This window comes from Pagrus pagrus, assembly GCF_965226575.1.
Source record: "Pagrus pagrus genome assembly, chromosome: 1".
In the NCBI taxonomy this organism is placed as follows: Eukaryota; Metazoa; Chordata; class Actinopteri; order Spariformes; family Sparidae; genus Pagrus; species Pagrus pagrus.
In genome coordinates, this window is record NC_140185.1 from 12798996 (window position 1) to 12820865 (window position 21870).

Sequence of the window (21870 nt, forward strand, 5' to 3'; positions counted from 1 at the left end):
TCCCTCCTTCCCTTCCCTCCTTCTTCTTCCCCCTCCCAACCCAAAGACGTAGCCCTGCCCTCTTTCCCTCCCCCTTCACTGACTCCTAACACTACTGACCATGTAACGCCAGGCTCCGGAGGTGTAGCCAGTCCCGCAGGCCCCACTCCCTCAGCCCCACGAGACGTCGTGGCATCGCTGGTTTCAACCCGCTTCATCAAACTGACCTGGCGCCCGCCGGCTGAACCCCACGGAGACGACTTAACCTACTCCGTTTTCTACAGCCAGGAGGGCACTAGCAGGTAGTACACACACTCAGCTGTACTGCAGTACTGCCAGGAGGGTTCTCATACTCACATTACTGCTGGAGTCAGCAGGGCGCTAATATACATACATCCCTGTGCCGGAGTCTCAGACCACTCTGAAAATATCTAATTAAAGCAGTTAAAGCACTTATCGTAGCAGTAAGTGTCCATTAATTAAAAACAAACTTCCTTCCTCAAAGGATTATATTTTTACATCAGTTCAAATACTGTAATTTCATTTTCTCAAGTAGCCCTGTGATAAATTTCCCTCAGCTTTTACTGTATATGACTTAAAAGGTAAATTTAAGAGGCTGAGAGGATTTTGCACATTTCCTCCTTTGCATTTTGGCTATTATTCCCTGTGAAAAGTAAAAAACAAAAAAAGCTTCAGGGTATTTTCCGAAAATACTCTGTGCTGCTAGAGCTTAAGATGCAAACACATACATCACTATATGTGCAAATACATGGCGTACAAGTAATATTTACACAAACCAGTGTGGTTGTACATGTGGTATTTTTCTCTCTAACCGTAGTTTTTTTTACTGTAGACAGATGAGTACTAATATGCTCATCATTATCAATCAATCAAACTTTATTTGTGTAGCACTTTTCATACAGAAAAGTAACACAAAGTGCTTCACACAATGAGAACAATAAAAACAATGCCTCCCACCCCACCCCCACCGCTCCACACACATACACAGCAAGCAATAAAAACAATAAAAACAGGAGCTACTGAGGAACTGAGGAAGCATTTTGAGTAAAACACATCATTAAAACACAATCATTAATAAAATACAGGGACAATACACTGTCATTAATGAAATACTTTATTATAATGTTATAATTATTGGAAATAATTACAGTACATTAGAATCAAAAAGTCTGAGACAACCAGTCAGGACACCTCTACCCAGCAGCTGTCCTGAGTCAGGACACCTCTACCCAGCAGCTGTCCTGAGTGCAACACCACCTTTTATCACAAACGACAACACAGGCCCAACAGTCCAAGTGAGAAGCTGAATCCCTGAAATTTCCTGAATAAGTCAGTTACTTGATTAACTGGCTCATTGACAGACAGAAAACTTGTCATTTGCATCATTTATTAAGCAAAAATGGCAAACATTAACTGGTTCCAGATACTCAATTGTTAAGTTCTGCTTCTTTTCCGAGTTTTAAATTATTGTTGATTGAATATAATAATATTGAGTTTTAGTCTGATGCTTGGACACATCAAGCAAGATGTCTCCCCAAGCTCTAGCATTTGAGGGTCTTTACACTATTTTCCAGGGTGTTGGTTAATTGTAAAAAATAACAAAATAATTAAAAGATTCATTGGTAATGACAACAATATCTCATTTACCATTAAAAAAAAAAGCAATTATGCACATTAATGTCTATTATCTGTATAACTAAACTGATACAAGGCAAAATATGTTCAATCAATGTGCCTTTAAATCTAAAAACCTTAAACCCTTTAATTATGTTCTGACACTTTTAAAATGGAAACGTTTTTCATAGACAGAAGATATTAGAATTATTGTTAAACTAAAATGCTCTGCGTTGTGTGTGTTTCTGTGCGTGTGTGTGTGTGCGTGTTTGTGTGTGTCCACATCAGGGAGCGAGTAGTGAACACCAGCCGTCCGGGAGAGATGCAGGTCACCATCCAGAACCTGATGCCAGACACCAAATATCGCTTCAGGGTTGTTGCCCACAACAGCAACGGCCCGGGAGAGAGCTCTACAGCGCTCAAAGTGGCCACCCAGGCTGAAGGTAAAGACACACACACACACACACACACACACACAAACATTCATTCATATGTGCTCAGTAAACAGGACACATAAACATAAAGTCGAACTCGAGCCAGTTTGTTGGAAACATGCTCGCACTGGCACAGTGAGGCAAACAGGATGCACTCAAAAGAAGCACACACAAATGTGCAAATAAACATTCACACAAACAAATATTCCCTCACATACAGCATACGCTCACTTCAAACAGAGACACCCCTCCTCCCTCTACACAAAACACACACACATAGAGGAGGAGGCTGTGCGTTAAGTCAGACCACCCAACAGCAGACCAGAGAAGTGAAGCATTTTCTTCTTGTAAGCCACTTCTTGTTTACTCCACAACATTTACTATAAGCCCTCTGTGTGTGTTGCTTAAACCTACCTGAGTGAGGAATGTCAGAAATTAGCAGTCCAGGTTTTGCCTCTCATCCAGTCTGTCAAGAAATGAGATACAGAAGTTCATTGGGATGTTTTTGGACTGGAGGACACACAAGCATTAATAAGGCGACAAAGAGATTTTTCTCTTTGTGTTTGATCACTTAGTTTCAGCCATGTTTGAAAGTGCTGTGAAGGGGGTTTCCCAGCACACTCAGGAGGGATGTTCCTTCACCTCCAGACTTGGCTACAGCTCAGTCACTGTCACTTTGTAGGTCAGCCACCGTTTCTCTACCTGTGTCCTTGGTTAGAGGGCGGACGGATCGACATAGACGCACAGAAAGATACACACACCACCACACCTTAATGCCTGCCAGCAGGCGCCGAGCCTCCCATAGGGATAGCAGCGAGGGCGGCCTGTACCTGTGCAGTATATCTCTGTCGTGTGTGTGCACTTTAGTGTAAGAACATGCTACGAAATGGGGCTTAAACTGTTGACCTGCATCTGAGCGCCAGCCGTGTGCACACAGCGCTGCCCCCGTATCACCTCTCCTCAGAGACCAACTTAATACACTTGCACACACACACTCAAAGCCCATACCTCCAACATCAGAGCACACTGACAAATGGGAGCCTCTCTCTTCTGTCAGGAACACCTGCAGCTAAGGCTTACAAGATATATACAGCACAGACCTATATCTGTGCCTGACAGCCAGCACTTTAACCCTGTGGTCTTTATTTCATTTTAAATCCAATCTGCCACAGTACAGACACAACAAGGACTGTCACCGTACATAGGCACAGAACGTTCTGTTTACAGCACAGTCGCAAATTATTAGGGCAGTGATACATATTTTATTATGTTTTCTCCGTCTAATGGACTGCACAGACAGCACACATGAAATATAGACTTGGAGGTTAAAGTGCTGACTGTCAGTTTTAATTTAAGTGCGTTTACATTTGCATCAGATGAACAGTGTGGAAATAGTGTTTCTCCATCACCCACTATTCCTAGTGGATATAAAGTAATCGGACAAGATCGCATCACTTAAATGTATACATATTATGTTTTATGTTGTCATTTGTTCAAGGGGAATTCCTGTTTTTTTAAACCTGGGTCCTGTTTGTACATATTTTGGTGTGTAAATGATTCATACTAAAGGAAGGTTTTGTAATCGGTCCAGTACATTGCCTCAGCTGGCAGCAGTGACACAGCTGCAATGGCTGCAAAATAATCCTTTAGGGCAACTCTCACTTTCAGTGTTACGTCCACTAAAAGTACTTGTTTTTACAACTGACAAGCTGAGGTTGTTATTCGAAGTGTCTGACAGCATTACAGAAATGATTCGTACAGATAGAGACCTTCTTGATATGGAATATGCTCCTGTTTAGATTTAGATTGTCTAAATCAGCTTAATATTCTTCAATGAAATAAATTCTTGCTGACAGTTCTTCGTAGTAAACTCCAAACTTGTCTCTTCAATTCCAACTCGCTTTCCCACTCTCGTCTTCCTGCAACAACTCGCCTCTCAAGAGATTCAGATACTTCTCCGTGAGCAAGACTTGTGTTTTTTGTTACAAAAAGATCTTATTCTTTTCACAAAAAGGTCTCTCTCTGGATGAATTGTTTCTGCAATGTTGTCAGACACTTAGAATAACAACCTCAGCCTGTCAGTGGCAACAACAAACACGTTTAGTGGACGTAACTTTGACATTTCTGCCTATCTTGGTTCTCTTACAAAGAGATCTGCCTGACAGCCATCATATCGAGCTGATAAACAGACGCATTGTAATACATTCTGCTTCCTATCTTGACTAACCAGACACAAAGAAATAAACTGTTTACCACGCTGAATACAAAAGGAAATAAGAAGGAAATCAACATGGCTGGCAGCCCAGTCCAGAGGGGACAGATTGGTCTTCACGGAGCTGCAGCCTCTGAGCCCTCTCCTGGTCTGAGCTCTTACCAACACGAGGGAAATGTGTCTTGAGTAGCCAAGAATGTGTGTTTGGCAGCGATCAATGGCCACTGCTTAATTGAGTTCCTGTCAGCCAGATTAAGCAAAATGCATAAAAGGAGGAGAAGGTTCAAGATAAGAGAACAAGGTAGATGGTTTTCTAATGTCTGCTCTTCTGCTTCATTTTTTCACCAGTCCAAGTGCCGGGCCCTGCTCCGAACCTGCAGGCGATGTCGAACACGCCGTCCTCGGTGTCTCTGAGCTGGGAGAAACCCCTCACTGGCAACGGAGATATCGTCACCTACAAGTTGTACTACACAGACAAAAGCGTTGGCAACGAAGAGGTAGGAACTAGTCAGGTTTGATGTGTCTCAGTCATCACTTATAACCCACTAGAAGTGTGTAGCCGTGTCTGTATCTGCAGAGACCCTGCGCTCTGCCTTTTATTGTTTTTTCTAATTATTATGCTGTATTCGGGGTGTTTTTGGGTGTCAGAGACTCTGGAGTAAGATGGTTGATTCACAAAAGAAAATTCCAAGGCCCATGTTTAAAAAGAGCTGAGCTGTGTAGCGGCACACACTGCGTCCTTCAGGATGTGCAGAAGGCCGTGTGGCAGCCTTGGATTTTTCTCTTTTCTTTTTTTTTTTTTCCCTACCAGAGAGCAGCTTCATCACATGTTGTTTGAACTTCCGAGCACTCTAGACTTTGTCTTTCCGAAGATAGTTGATTGTTGAGTCTTGTTTCCAGGACGTAAAATACTGACTCTTTTGGTTGGTGGCTCGTCCGTCCATAGAGTCAGTAATTGATTGCCTGGAAATGAGACTCAACTTACAAATCCTGCATAGTATGCCTTTTAAAAGCTGATACTGACTCAGCCTTCAAGCATTTATAATATTTCCAGCCTTTCAATATTTCCTTGTGTACTTTGCCTTCATTATATTGATGATATATTATTGAATTCACTTAATATTCATTATTCTACTGGTACTATTCACACTTTGCCTTGTAAGAGGAGAAGTACTGCATGTAGCTGACGCTTGATTTTGCAGGGTTCATTAGATAAAGTAGAAAGAATATGACTGCGTAGTCTAATGTAAATTGTGATGAGCTAAGGAGTTTCTAATCATTTGCCAAAAGACTCTTTGTACTGCTTATTGGCCACACTCTTGATTACGCACCTCGCGCTGAAACACCTATTGAGCAGAAAGAAAGCACATATGATTCACCCAGTTCTTCTCTGCGGGTCTAACTCTGTCACAAGAGTGGAATCAAGCTAGTTAGATATTGAGTCAGCCGCGGCAGTAGCAGTGCACAAGCCAGTGAGGCATTAAAAAGCCTTTAATATGATAATGGATGAAACGTCAGCCAGCACACTGAGTAATGATGCCTCAGCTCCCTGGAGGAGAGAGTCTGAGATGAGGTGAAAAGGGCTAGAGATGAAGAGAGGGACGAGAAGAAAGAAAGAAGAGGTGAAGGAAAGAGAACAGAGCTAGAAGTTAGAAAGAGACGGTGCTGAAGGAGTATGAAATATTAAAGGACAGGGAGAAATCAGGGACAGCCTGTGATGCATCTCCAAGGGTGATGTGGTGACAGGCGACCATCTGACCAGAGTTCAGAGGTTGTGATTGGACGGCTCTGGAAGCAAGATTAGATTTCCAAAAAGTCTTTGCTTTTTAATCCAAGTGTCAGAAGCGAAGAGCTGAATGCAAATTGGCTTGAAATAATTGGGCATGTGCCAGCATGCCCAATTTGTAGAGCAAAAAGTCGGAAATCACAGAAAGCATAATTTGTGTCTCAGTGGAAGATGGCAGTTTTACACAGAATTACAAATAGACATGTTAGTCTGATGAAACGATGAAAGCAGCCATCACATTTTGTGTCTTTGTCAGATTTGAGAGATTGCTTGGATTGTAAATTAGTCTGTACGTCTTATTTACAACATGTTTGCTGCTGTCTCAAGGGTTAATGCTAAAATTACAGGCTAAACAGGCGTCAGGAGTGCAATACTCAAATTAATATCTCTTCTTAGAGGTAATCTTTTCCCTTTGTTTCTTTTTTCAAACAAGCTTTACATTTGTTACGGTTTATGTTGTCTTTATATGCTTAATTGTTAGGGAGCACATTATTCTCCAGTTCAGAAGAAAATAATATATATTTGTTATATCTGAAAATGTTAAAAGGTCTGAGTTGAAGACCTTAATATGTATTTGTAGTCACACAACTCAAACTGACATGCAAATCTCTTCTTCCCTTCTTCTCTCTCAGGACGTTGACATAGACAATCAGTCGTACACCCTGACCGGGCTGAAGAAGAACACAGAGTACAGTTTCCGTGTGGTGGCCAACAACAAGCACGGTCCAGGCGTCTCCACTGAGGACATCGTAGTTCGCACCCTGTCTGACGGTCAGTTGGTTAATGAAGAGCAAATCAACCAAAACTGCTTTTCACAGATTTGACTGATTTTATAAAAGTAACATAAGAAAGAGAACACAGCCTATACTGATGTTCGTCTACTGCAAACATGGTATATGCTAACCCATATTGTTCAACTGATGACATATAATGCGATCAAGGGCTTAAACAACCAAAATGAGAGCAAAATAATTTGACCGAAAAGGTGTAGAAGCTGAAGCTTATGATGCCTACCATCAGTGTACTGTGTAATATGTTAAATGATAGGGAGTCATCTATAGTGTGCTGTAAATACATATCCAGAAAGACTAATGTATCACCACAGTCTGTTACTTTGCAGTAGATTAGAGTGTCAGCAAACATTTATTTTTATTGGTGAATAATCTGCCAGTTTTTTAATCGCTTAATCAGTTAATCATTTCACTTCACAATAGATCACATTCTGGTCTTTGTTACACTGAAGAAACTAAATGATCTGTTTTCTTTTCTTCACAGTACCAAGTGCTCCTCCTCAAAACCTCACTCTGGAGGTCCAGAACTCAAAGGTAAGACTGAGTGACCATTACTGAACTGGACCCGAACCTAGTCTAGATTTTTCTGTTGCCTTATCGAGGACCTGAAAGAGTTTGTTGCACTCAAATTCTCAGATGCAATATACAAATAATAAATGCACCTAAACTGCCTGCAGCTCGACTCTTTGCCGTACAGCTAATGTTACCGCTTCACCAAATTCACAAACACTCACTTGCGCACACACAGAGGCTGTTGAACAAATAAATAGCCTGCAGTCCAGAACACAGTTGTTTCTCTGTGCGATTAGCTGCGTCAGAGGCCAGTAGCCCCAGCTGGTTAAGAGGGTGTGTGAACCCTCATCGATCCTCTCATCGGCAGGAGACTCGCCTGTCAGAAGGTTTTATCCTTCATATCACTTTCCTGCTGTACAGTTTCTGGCAGAGCAGCCTGCGGCTTAAATACAAGTGGATACGAAAAAATATTAGCCTGGGAGATGTAGGCAAACAAAAAATAATACTTAGGCAGGTAAGATGAGGGTCAAAGCTCAGTTAACATAGATCTCAGAAGTCTTTTGATCTATAAAGTGCCTACACAATACTTATTGGGATTAGGGCTCCAAATAACGATTATTGTTTTTGTTGAAAAAGCTCTTGATTATTTTCTGGATTCATGGATTAGTTGTTTGATCTCAAAGACATTCAGTTAACTGTCATAGAGTAGTAAGGAAAATATTCACATTTAAGAAGCTGCAATCTGAGAATTTTGCCTTTTTGTTTGTAAAAACACAATCAATCGATGCTTGGAATATTCATTAAATAGTTGTCAACTAATCACAATCAATCGCTGCAACTCCAATTGGGATACTCTGTGCAAAGCTACCCTGGAAACAGCTATTGCACCCTGTTGGTTAACATTTGTTTTAGGTGTCAGGATAAATAGAATAAACTCACAGTAGATTTAAGTGTTTGAACGTGAGATTTGTTTTATCTTGATTGAATTTGGATCAGCGATAACTGGATACAATTTCTCATAGCCGAGGCGACAACACCTGGTGGTCTTTTAAAGTTTCATTGTTAATCAGATTTATTACAGTTAAACATACTGTAGCTGTTGCATGATATTCATGATTAGATAAGGCCGCTGGGGTGGCTGCGGGCCTCACAACAGGTTCCTGATTAAAACAGGAAACTGGCCACGGCTGACTATCTGTTTAGCCATTTGATCTTCAAACAGAGAGCTGTAGGCCTGTTTATTGTATATTTCCACCCGAGTGTTGGATTAAATTTGATAAAAGATGTTTCTCGCTCATGACACGTGAGACAGCGAGTGCAAACAGAGAGAAGCAAAGAGAAGAAGAACCTCGGGGTGCGTGCATTGACTACAAAAGTGGCAGCCGGCGCTTTTAGCCCTTTGCTGGTCGATGCAGAGCCGGAGTGAGAGAGAACTGTCAAAGCAAACTAGAGAATGAAAAAAAAAAAACTTGATAGACAATCCTATCACACACTCCCAGCTTGAGTGAGAACTGGCCACCCATGCTGAGGGATACTCAGCTGAGATTTGTGGAGAGAAAACACTCTAATGCTAATGTTAAGAGAGAAATGAAGAGGAGACACTCTGTGGGAAGGACAGAAATTGTAGCAGACTCGTTGTTTGAATGGATAGTGTACATCCAGCTGTCCCTCCCCAATTAGACCCAGACACGCCAATTTAAAACTGTGAAGCAAACATCTGGCATCCTTTATTCCTAAACACTATTGAAATTAGTCATCACATTTTTTTTCTTTGCTGTCGTTCTGTTTAATTCTGAATGTAAACAGTCATTATGTCAGTAATTCTGGTACAAGTATATAGATACAAAGCATTTATGAAATTAGCTGTTTGATACGCCCAGCCAAATGGAAACGGGGGGAAAAAACTAATTAACATGCATTTTATATTCAGTCTACTCTTTGGGCCTCGTCAAGCAGAACCTCACATCTAATACCTGCAAGGCAACCTGGAATTCCTGTTTTTGTGATCTTAGTTTGTACCTTTTTTTTCCTTTTGGCATCTGCGATCTCACCTTCCCCTGTGATTTTCCAAAAGTCAATTAAACAGGTTTTCCTGATTAGGGAGAGGAAGGGAGGAAAAGCAACACACAAGACGAGCCAGGACCGATAGTGTAATAAGAAATATGGAATAATTGAACACACTTAACACAAATTTAATTTGTGCAATTCCCTTGACTCGGCTGGGGAGGAGTGCGTGTGTGCCCTCTGCGTGTATTGAGGCTTTTGTGCATCAGTGTGACAGTGGGGAAGCGTTAATTAACTCCTCTCCCACGCTGGGCTACCCCCCACCTATCTCTTTAAACACACACACAAAAACCCGGATGCATGAATCCCACAACAGTGCAGCATAGGCCCGCCAGCTAAAGTCCTTCATTCATCTCTCTGCCTCAGTGTCTCTGCAGGGGTCACCTGTCCACACACCCCACATGCGCACACTTCACTCATCAGTGCACCTCCTTCTATTATTCATGTTTTTATTTCTTCCTAAATGCGTCAATCTGAACCGCGTCACCCATGCTCAGAAGTGTGTTTTTGGTTTTTTTGTGTCAGAAGGAAGGGAGGGGAAGGTGAGTCTGTTTCTGATGAACAGAACAGTGAACCTGCAGAGAAACGTTAACACAAACGCCTCTGCCAAGGTGTAAGGGAAGGTGTGATGCTACCTGCTAAACCATGAGGTCACCTCTACAGCTGCAGGCCAAAAAACAGATGGTCCCACATGTGCTAAATGTAAGTTTGTGTTTCTTCCATCCTCAGGGCATCATGCTTCGGTGGCAGCCCCCACCCCTTAGCGGCCAGAACGGGGAGATCACCGGCTACAAGATCCGCTACCGGAAAGGATCCCGGAGGAGTGAAACATCCGAAATCACCGGAGGCACCCAGCTTTTCAAACTCATCACCGGTAATGGCCTCTGACTCAGCAGTTAGCTCAACTGTGATAGCCAATGTCAGAATAAAACTGCACCTGCTGTTTCATTAGCCCCAGATTTATTTCATGACTAGTATTGCAACAGAGATTATGTGTATTTAGCTACCAGCTTTGTTGTCTTTCATTGTTGTTTCACAGAAAGACTTCCCGATGATCCTGCAAGCGGGTGTGAATGAATATGATGCATATATTACTGTACATGTATGTGTAGGTGGAGAGGAGCTGTAGACCGGGTGCAGACCTTGTGATTTAACGAGAGAGGAGATCAAAAGATGCCATCAAACCTCCTGCAGACTGATTAACTTGCAAAAATACATTTATTTGTAACGTTTCAGTGTTGGACGGTTAAGTTTAGGGTTTGCCTGATGGCGGTCTAGCACAGGAGTGTCGCAGATAAATGTATTATTGCAGGTTAGAGTGTGGGAGTTTGACTGCTAAATAGATTAGAAAATATGTATAATATATTCTGCAAATGGCTACAGAAAATGAATATTGGACTGATAAACGCAAAGAGAGAAACATCAGGTGGTAACTAAATTGTACCTGATACAGATGGTTTGGAAACAATTTCATTTTTTATTGTAAGTACCAGTTCAGATTACTTTATTTGTACCTGTACATAGATTTAGTTTGCAGTAGAAGAAGACAATGCATTCTTCTTGCACACATATTTCAAACAAGACTGACAATAGACAAACATGATACAAGAACTTAAGGCTCCACTAATGAAGACTGAACCTTTTGTATGTAGCATGTAGAATCCTAGCTGTAGAAATGTACACTACACAACAAATATAGACAAATGCCTCCCTGACCTTTTCAAAAATGTGGCCTGAGTGACTGTGCCCCACTGTGTCCTCAATGTGTCTTTGGGGTGTGTTCACACTTGTGTTTTCGGGCTGTCCACTTGGATCACTGAGGGTGTGTCTTGATGCAAAGTGTGAACAGGCCACTGAAAATGTGATGGCACTGTAAATTGATTTGTGCCCTTGATGGTCTTCAATATGATTTTGGAACATCATTTTAAAGAGGTGAATCCAGGAAGAAAGGTTTTCTTTGTTCTCAGGCACTTCTGTTCCTTCTCTACACCCCATGCAGGTCCTACAGTAAAGCTTTTATGTTATCAGACTCAATTTATCTCTGCTGGATGTGTCTTATATACTGTCAGCTATGTCTGACATACTGCAATATTTAAACACTTGATCTTGAGACTGGCGGACGTGACTCAAGTTCTTGTTTGGAGTCAGTTAGGCTGTTTATTTAGTCAACATATGATTTTTTATCTAAAAACTTTGAGCCAGAGTCACGTGTCTTACTGTACCCTTACATTACCCGCTGCTACCACAAAGAATATGCACAATATCACCAGAGACACACAGCAATGGTGATTAATATTAGATGTTGTCTCAGCATCTTCCAAGTGGCCCGGCCTCACACTGTGTGCTGCATCAAAGAGAATATACACTTAAAAGTTGATTTTTGAGAACATTCTGGGGGGTGAAACAGAGGGGTGTTTGTTGGTTCAAAAGCGTTTAGAAGGAGATGTTGTAGCCTTGGAGGCACGGATAGTTAGGCAGTCTTCAGAAGCTACCCCCAAGGGTGGCCCAGAATACTGGGTACAGAGAGAAAAGACCACAGGATTAGCATGTAGCGTGCAAATGGGACAATATGACGATGATGAAAAATTTTACAGAAAATTAATACAGCAACACATCATTTATCAGCAGGCGTTCCCCTCTTTTCTGAATACCAAAGCCGGCATCCAGCGGTGAAACGGCTCATTTTGAAGGAGACATGGCTTTAAAATATGAACGAATCCAGACTCCAGAAGTCTTTTTTCTCTGCTTTTTAGTCCCTTAGTGTTATACTGATAGTGCTAGCTTCTATTACACACTTTTCTGAAAGGCAAACCACCAAAAACATATTAATCAAAGATGAGAAATAAATCTCAATCACTTCACGATATTGAGTGGAAAAGAAAGTTAATTGCGCCACAGAAACCTTCACTTGATCCGTCCCTAAGGCAGACTTATAGATTTTCTACTTAAATTGTGCAGAGCAGTATTGGGCATCTGTTTAAGATATTTGCGCTTTCAAAATATTTATTGTGTCTGCAACTAGAAACCCGGCCAAGTGGAGAGCACGGATAAATCATGAAATAAAACTAGAGGGAAGTTTTAATGAAAGAGTTTTATTGCTGCTTAAGATTCAGTTCAGCCACAGCTCAGTTTAAATACTTGAATCTGACCTGTTTGTTTTGCTTGTGCAGGTCTGGAGCGTGGGACAGAGTACTCCTTCAGGGTGTCGGCCATGACGGTGAACGGCACGGGACCGGCCACCGAGTGGACCACGGCAGAAACATTTGAGAGTGACCTGGATGGTAAAAACACCCTGCTTTAGTTGGTTTTTGTGTTTGATGTGTTATTAATTACTAAGTGATTATTCTTTTATTCTTTTTCATTTTATGTAAAAATCCAATATTGTAGAAAGTGAGATTTTAGCAACTTTAGGTGCTATATAAACTGTAAAATTATCAAAAGGCTCAATACATGGAGAAATGCTCACAAACCATATTCAGAGAACGTCTTCAAATGAGCCATCAGGACTTCTGTAAGGCTGTGATGTCACAACTATACAGTCACTGCCCTCTGAAATGCCCGCAGCATGGCCTAGGTTGCAAAAATACCAGCAGAGCTGATGTGGAAAAACAGTGGGCGGAGCCTGCTCAGGCCTGTGAGAGCTGACCAATCAGAGCAAAATGAGCTTTTCAGGGAAGGGTTATTAAAGGGACAGCCAGTGGAACAGAGTGTTTAGACACGAGGTGAATAGAGGTGCAGCAGAACAACACAATGAGAATAATAATGCGTTTATTGAACATTAAAGCATGTAACATCAGTCTGAACCTGAAAATAAGCATAATATGGGATCTTTAACCAGTTGTGTCACTGTAACGCTCAAGTTTTTCCTGCATTCTCCTCTCCAGAATCTCGTGTACCGGACCAGCCCAGCTCTCTCCACGTCCGCCCACTGGTCAACAGCATCGTGGTGAGCTGGACGCCACCGGAGAACCAAGACATTGTGGTGCGTGGTTACACCATCGGCTACGGCATCGGCAGTCCCCACGCTCAGACCATCAAAGTTGACTACAAGCAGCGCTACTACACCATCGAGAACCTCGGTAAGAACTAACTGCTGTTGATCACTCTGTGTTTGGTGCAAGTGTGTCATTTTGTTTCTATCTCTTTGCAATGCTTCTGTTTTTATCGACATACTGATTCATTCTACTCCGATATTTGTCATCCATATAACTGCATTAAAGAATCTAACAGTCAGATGTTGATGAGAAAATGTCAGCATTTAAAACAATGCAGGGATTTTTCCTCCTTAGGAATATAAATGTGGTCTATCTGACACTGGAAGTATTCTTTGAAAATAAAATTTAATGAGCAGACACACACACACACACACACACACACACACACACACACACACACACACACACACACACACACACACACACACACAAACAATATGAAGCAGATTCATCTGTACCTCACAGTGAGTAGAAAATTAATGAGCTCTTCTCCACCACATGCCTGAGCCACTAATTACAGAGATTAGCCTAATGGGGACACAATAATTAAAGGTCAAAAATGTTTAAATAAAACAAACTTGTTTTTTGGTCATTTTAATTCTTGCTGTCATAAAAGCAAATGAAACATCAACACAAAGTTCTTTCTAGCTCACATGTTTTGCAAGAGTGGCAATTTTCTGCAAAGGCTCAGTCCAACCTTTGAGAAAATGTAATAATTGTGGAGGAGTTAGATTTAACGTTTCTTAATGATAGTACCAAGCTGTGATTTTACTCTCTTGTAAAGCAAGACACACAAAATGACAGATTTTCTTCCACAGGATATAACATTTTTGTCCTTCTGAGTCCATTACATAGGTCAAACTCAGTTGGTGGTTTTTATTAAGAGTGTAATTAATCACCATCAATAAAACTACAGTAATCCAAGCCTCAGGAAGGTGAATAGAAGTGGATTATTAGTTAAGAAATAATCTTTGAAATGGAGGAGTTTGGAGGAGGAATTGTTGTAAAGTATGTATATGTGCATAATTGAAGCTTTCATTACAATCACAGTAAGACAAATGATTGTATTCAAATACTGACTCTGGCTAATATCGCAATTATGAGCCGAGAGTCTCGAGAGTTTTGACTTGATTAGATGGCTGCTGCATTACTTTATTCCGCTCGTCGTGTCTCTCTTACTAAACTCTGCCTTCACCTCGCTCTCTCTCTCTCGCTCTCTCTCTCTCGCTCTCTCGCTCTCTCAGACCCCAGCTCTCACTATGTGATCACACTGAAGGCCTTCAACAACGTAGGCGAGGGCATTCCTGTGTATGAGAGCGCCATCACCAGACCACAGTCAGGTATGAAACACACATCGGTCTGCTCACCTGAAAATCCTTCGATCTCTTCCATTCAAAGACACTGCAAAGGAAGAATTCAGTAGTTGCATTTATACTGTTCGTCTTTGGCAGAATAAATCACATGCCTTTAGCTCGTACACAACGGGATCCAGCCCAAAAAAAGAGAAAGAAAAGCCTGCGACTTACATTTATCTTCGCTATCTCTAACCTGGGATCATTATCAGGCGGAATGTGTCTGGACTCCAAATTACCAAGGAGATAACGGGTCATCGGGGTGTCTCACTGCTCTAATTAACTCCTTCCATAATGGCCCCCGGTATACTTGAGTCTCTTTTTAATCAAATGTTCAAAACCCTCACACTTTGCCCTTAGATTACAAGTTGTCTCGATATTAAGATTCCCGTAGAATCTTTTCCCATGAGATAAGAAGAAAAGGTTATTTTTGTGCACAGCCAATCCTAAATTTCTATGCCATCTGCATCAGGCAATAATTTAAATGACCATTGTGTAGGATTTAGGAGGATCTATTGGCAGAAATGGAATATAATATTCATGAAAAAGAATCACCTGAAACAAAGAATAGCTGTGCTTTTGTTTACCTTGGAATGAGCCTTTTATATATACAGAGGTAGCAGGTCCTCTTCCGATTCTGATATCTGTTGCATTTATTGGATACAAGTATTGTCCTTAAAAATCCAGCAGTACAAGGACTGCACCCTGTCGCCTGTGATGGAAATCTTTACATATCTGCATGCATCACAATGAGCCAAACTTTGTTCGATCAACAAAGAATATAGAAACTCTAGTTTAACTCCCAGCCTGTTACTCTCAAAGTCTCAGATCACAACCCGGTTAACAATTAGAAGTAGGACTGAAGCCTCACTGCCTGACAAATGATCTTAAAGTGCAAACACGCTGCCAGTTAGACTCCCCGTTAGCTGAGTTCACACAGTTTATGTGACAGTGTCATAAGACAACCAGCCCATGCTCCCTGGGGTGTCCCAGAATGTGGGCTGCACCCGCCTCCTCTCCCATCCAGCCACCCACCTCCCCGCTCAGCCTTGATCACTCCAGTTTGTCTCTGCTGCAGAACTATTGCACTGCCGAGCTCGATAGGGGTGGGATGCTGGATGACATGAGTCACGTCAACATGCTTCGAGGGGGGGTGGCAGTCTAAGTGCGCACACACCCGCACACTGTCATACAGTACACTTCTCTCTATGAAGTTCCTGCTTCCTCACATCCTCACACACACACCCACAACGCTGCACACACTCAGACCCCCTGTGGTGGCTTTGGCAACCCTTCGTCAGATCCAAACGCTTCCTCTCAAAGCAGAACCAAAGCCCACCACCATCGTCTGCTGCTGAATCCTCTGGGGCGCGTTCCGTTCCTGCCAGTTTGTTCAAGTCGGGATTAAAAAGACGAGCTGACCTACATAGTACTTTTACTTTTGAAAAAAACTGAGGAGAAACTTGGTGAACTTATGCTTAGTGCGTGCTAGGTTGAATATGTTATAATAAGATGACGTCTTACTGAAAAGCAGGAAATGAGGGATTGCACCCCCGTCTGTAAGTCGGCCTCTTCTCTGCAATGTTTTCTACTAACACTGCAGACTATTCTTCCAAGCCGGGTAAAGAAATGCAGCTTGCATGCCACTCCAAAAACCTCAGTGCCTCTCCACAACCACATGAATGCTTGGATCTTCATCACACACACGCACACACTCACATACACTCACTGACTCAGTCTTGGGAATATAATGAGGGCAGCTTTGCACAAAGAGGTGTCAAATGGAGCGAGGCCGAGAGGAGAGGACCAACAAGTGGTCGAGGAGGAGTGTCACCGCGGGTGACTGACCAAAGCTTTTTCTGCCATCTCGACTAAACCAAGCACAGAGAAACTAACGGCCAGAAGGCCATCTTGAAGCATTTATCCTTCAGATTGTTGGCCAGAAGCTGCCTGTTTGAGCCCCTCTTTCCCTTTATAGTCACACACAAACACTCCAAGGGCTTTGTAGGGTGTAATGGGCAGGCACTGTACACACAAACACACTCAAGTGTTCTCCATGTATGCACATAGACACACTCTCACTCTTACATAAAACCAGAGGTTGTAAATATTATGCGTCTTATTCAACTGGCTGACTGTGGTTTGTATAGGGACTTTACCATTCATTTAAAAATGTAATTCAGTTCTTCCTTGCTGTATAGATAGATAATACAATATACTATATAAAGTGAGACACTAGGAATTTGTAAACCATCAGAGACTGTTTTTCTTCTTCTACTGAGGTAGCGTTCACTTTACTAAATCTGTTTGTTGTAGCATTGCATTTAATGTCAAATCAGCAAGCAGGAAGGTATTAATTCTGGTATTATTGGATTTACAGGAATGTTGTATTAATGTGATTAAGTATGTTTACTTTTCAGGTGTATTTTTCACTGCATTAGCCACAAACAGACATTTTAATCCAAACATTACATTCTTCTTATTCAATTTCCAAAGAAATTACTAACATGCAACTTACAGTATATTGATGAGCAGCAACAAACAATACACAACATGCAAAGCATTAAAATCGAGTTGTTATGAACCAAACCAGACAGGATAGGATTGTAACTCCTTTCCTCAAAGTGGGAGAGACCAAGCTCTCTACCTTTCACCGCAAGCTTTTCACTGAACATCTTTGAGCCTCTGATCAGAAGCAGCAGCCGGCACACACACATCCAACCACAGCCACCACTCGTCCGTGACCGTCTTCTCTGCCTGCAGGCTCTGCCTTCTACATTCTTTCTCTATTTCTCTCTACAGTTTTCAAGGACATAATGCACCTTGTGTACGTTACTCTGAAAAGAGGGAATTGTTCCAGTGCATTCAGTGTCCTTCTGTTTATCCACTTTGCATTAAAATGTTGTGAAAAGCTCCATGGTGTAAACATTTACAGTGCTGCCTCCCTCTGAAAAGAACACTTTAATGTGCTAGTTTGAAAAGTTTTCTCTAGAATCGTGGGTATCTGCTTGCTCTCCGGTTTTCCATTTACTGTAATCTTTTCTTATGAATAGAGAATCTCTTCCTCTTTCTTTCTAGCGCCACAGTAGCCATTGATAGAACACCACATACTGTATAGTGACTTCTGTATAGCAACCGAGTCTGTAGATCTGTCTTATTGTAGAGGTCTGTTTTTCTAATAGTATCTTCTCTCTCTTTCTCTTCACCCCTCCCAATCCCATCCTTGTTGCACTCACGTTATCTTTTTCTTCGTTCCCGTGGTCGTCCTTCATTTTAACTCATTAACCTTAATTTCTCCTGTTGGTTCCTCCCTGCATCCTGTTTTGACTCCACTGTCCGATCCACTGCACCACGCTTCTCTTTATGTTTTAATTTTGGTCATTTTAATTTGCGTGCATGCATGCGGGTTTTCTGCCTGACGCGCAGACCCCATAGACCCCGATGTTGACCTCTACGAACTCTTCCATGCTCCATACACCCCAGTACCAGACCCCACTCCCATGATGCCACCCGTGGGTGTTCAGGCCTCCGTGCTGAGCCACGACACCATCAAGGTGACCTGGGCCGACAACTCGCTGCCCAAGAACCAAAAGATCACAGATAACCGCTTCTACACGGTGCGCTGGAAGACCAACATACCTGCCAACACCAAAGTGAAGGTAAGAGATTCTTCCTTAATCGTCATGTCCTGATTATGTTTGTTTTGCTGCCTTCAAAATGGAACTTGTAGCTTGTGTACATGATATGTGTGGTGTTCAAGTTGGTAAAGGGTAACTCCAACAATTTACACTTTAAAGTGCGTTTACAAGTCTTACAGCGTGCTATTGCACATGTAAAAAAAAAAAAAAAAGCCTTTTGTGGCTCCAGAAGTTTTAGCAAAATAAATTTAGCAAGCTGGCAAGCAGGTAAAGTTATGCAGGGAATGCAAAGGCATAAAACAGATGAGGCTGTTGGGAATATCAACATTTGCCTCAGACATTTCAAAAAGAAAAACTTTATAAACTATATGTCTAAAATTAGACTGTATTAACTTACCATCCATCAGAAAATGTCACTTTCCATAAGGCCTGTTCTGAAATCGAAGAAACCTCCTTTTTCTGGTTTAGCTCAGCACTTTTAAGCTTCAGAACTTGTTTACAACTTGGTGTAAATCAGTGAAGTACAACTCAAATCATTTCAGTCTATCAAACTTTGGCGATACGCTTTTGTTTAATACAGTGCGTTTTCTGTGTACTTAAGTGCAGTGGGACCTTTTGCATCCCTTCACTCCTACACTTACCAGAGAGAGGTATTGATGTGCTGAAAATAAAAAGCAATGTCGAAGGATGATATATAACAAAGTATTCCCACAGCAGCTCCCAGGCACAGTGGCAGCGTGATGCTGACATTTGCAATAATCTATTTTCATCCACATTTGAAGCTCTATAACGAAGAAGTCACTCTGCTGAAAACCTAACTGAATAACTGATTTTTGTGGATTCTGGTGGCCCAGACAACAAAGGATTAAGTCCATCATCTATTTAGGTTTTAACCCAAAACATTTCCATCCTTGTTGATTTGACAACATCCATGGTAACTGTGGTCATACTACAGCTAACACTAACTAACTGAACAGCTGCTTTGTTAGAAATACAACCAAAACGCCTGATCTTCTGTTTGTTGGTAGCTGAATGGCTATGACCATATAACTGGGATGTCCACGGTTCAACCATGGCCATGGACCTGTGTCTCCTGTCTAGCTTTTCACCACCAGCTGTCCAATAAGGGCAAAACATTTTCCCACCCTCGCCCATAAGATACAAACAGTAGATTTGATAGTTTTCCTAAGCTGTAAAAGTAAACATGGTGGTATTATTATTAACAGTACAAGTGTTTCTGGAGCTTTTTGACTTTTTCATATTTTGCAATCAGCAAAAATTTGATATCGGCAAAGATCTAATAGTGTGCAGCCCTAGTGCCTTTAATATCACTGTTATAGATTTCATTAATTGATTAATAGTGTAGGCCACAAATCATCCCATAACAGTGAAAATGCTAATTACAATTTCCTTACATTTGAGGATCAGTTGATAAAATATTAATTATAATCCTAAACAAGCTCAATTCTGGAGTTCAGTCAGTGCAGGGACCTACAGCAGCACTGTTGTGTTACATTGATTCGCTGGCATCAGTGTCACGCAGATATAAAGTGCACACAGAGTGAAGTCATGCGCATGAGTGTAAAGTATTAGATGGAGTTACAATATTTGCAGTGAGTCACGGTGAGTTGAACCTGAAACAAGGTGTTTGAGATTCAGCTTCTGATTCTTGACCTGCAGCTAAATTATGATGATCACTTATCTCTGAATCACTGTGTGTGTGTCTCTGTGTGTGTGTGTGTCTCTGTGTGTGTGTGTGTCTCTGTGTGTGTGTGTGTGTGTGTGTGTGTGTGTGTGTGTGTGTGTGTGTGTGTGTGTGTGTGTGTGTGTGTGTGTGTTCATGGTTGTATGCATGTGTGCAAACCTGTGACCGAGAAGAGCTCAGATAAAGGCCTGCGTTCACCGTTAAATTATTCAACAAGGACAAGACAAACTGAGAACTAAAAAAAGGGGGTGCAGATCTTACAGTGTATTCTCCACAGAGCCAACTCAACACACACACACAAAGAGACCGTCACGTCTTGCTGCCATGAGTGGATGCTCAAATTGGTTTTATTCTCACACTGTGGCGGTAATTAAAGAGTTCCACAGGCTCATTATGTTTCTGTCCTATTAACTAAATTCAATATATTAACGAGTCTATTAGAGGCGTCTTTTCTGCTGTTTTTATCAGTGGAGTGTGGAGGCCATCTTGTACATCCTGTATATTCTGTATACAAGTATAGCTGTCCTCAGCACCAGTCTAAACAACAGGGATGCCTTCACCCTAATGCTGCTTCTCTTCGAGCGAGTCTAGCCGGACGAGCTCGTTCATTATTGAAGAGACGGCTGCTCTCAAACTGGCAGCGTGTTTCTAAAGGACAGAGTGTTTTCTTTTCCTATCCCAGTGCCCTCTGCTTGACAGCCCCCACCGGAGAACTGCACTTTTGTCATAGCACGCAACGTTATAGATAGGGCTGTTAGAGACCTGGCGAGCCTGACATGACCCCCAGCACGCTAAAGCTGCACCTCCTTTTTATCCCGCCGGCTCAGGCCAGCAAAGATCAAGACAGACAGTTACATAATTCAAGCTTTTAAAATGTGCTGACTTATTTAAAGTTAGTAATGCCATAGCGATGTGAATGTTGTGTTGTTTATTGTGTAACAGTTACGCTTCTCACAATTGTAATTTGTTTTATTTAGTTTTACGGCTCATTCATAATGGCTACACTTGTTTTTTTGTGGCTCTCAGTAGCCTCTTTTCACCTGCACATTATAATGCAATCCATTACAACTGCTCTGCCTTAAAATCAACTTTCATTTTTTTTATTATAGTGGTCATATTTAGTGTTGGTCCTAATGCAGTGGACTTTATAATAGTCAGAGGTGTTTTTATTATATTTATTTCCTTATTTAACTATATAGGGAGGACAAAGAAATTACAGCACCTCTCAATAAAATGTAGTTCAGTACAACGCTGCCTTTAACTATGAACGATGTTGTAAAGTACCCAATTTCAAAATCATTTTTGAGCAAAAGTAAAGATATCATGCTCAAAAATAGTTTTGGTAAAAGTGAGTCACCCATACTTATAGTACTTGAGTAAAAGTCGTAAAGTATCTGATATTAATTGCACTTAAGTATTAAAAGTACAAGTAAAAGTAAATTAAACCAACAACATAGTCATTTACAAATGTGCAACCTGTAAAGTAACTAGTAATAGAAGTTATCAAATAAATCTAGTCGAGTAAAAGTACGATATACTAAAGTACAAATCCCTTGAAATTGTACTTAAGTACAGTACTTGAGTAAATGTACTTCACTGCATGTACATCACTGACTATGACCTCAATAGTAAAGATACAATTGAATTTACACATTTCTGACCATGTTAACAAAAAGTGAACATTTTAAACTTTGTAACGATAGACATGGTGACAGCTGATTGCACAGGTGTAGCTGATAAAGTGTCATAAAACATGATGGAACAAC

General features: G+C 41.4%; 1 protein-coding gene across 12 annotated transcripts in view; it reads left to right on the plus strand.

Moving 5' to 3' along the window:
* The window catches only part of neo1a (neogenin 1a), a 174181-nt gene that overhangs the window by 140729 nt on the left and 11582 nt on the right, over positions 1-21870 (plus strand). For 10 of the 12 annotated variants that reach the window (XM_084352135.1, XM_084352141.1, XM_084352137.1 and 7 more), the window contains 10 exons: positions 47-281; positions 1903-2057; positions 4609-4757; positions 6679-6817; positions 7322-7371; positions 10144-10288; positions 12585-12695; positions 13299-13493; positions 14654-14749; positions 18188-18420. In XM_084352135.1, the coding sequence (XP_084208261.1) occupies positions 47-281; positions 1903-2057; positions 4609-4757; positions 6679-6817; positions 7322-7371; positions 10144-10288; positions 12585-12695; positions 13299-13493; positions 14654-14749; positions 18188-18420 (1508 nt within the window). The remainder of the gene's footprint in view (positions 1-46; positions 282-1902; positions 2058-4608; positions 4758-6678; positions 6818-7321; positions 7372-10143; positions 10289-12584; positions 12696-13298; positions 13494-14653; positions 14750-18187; positions 18421-21870) is intronic. The other 2 variants (XM_084352143.1, XM_084352145.1) reach the window with 2 other exon arrangements.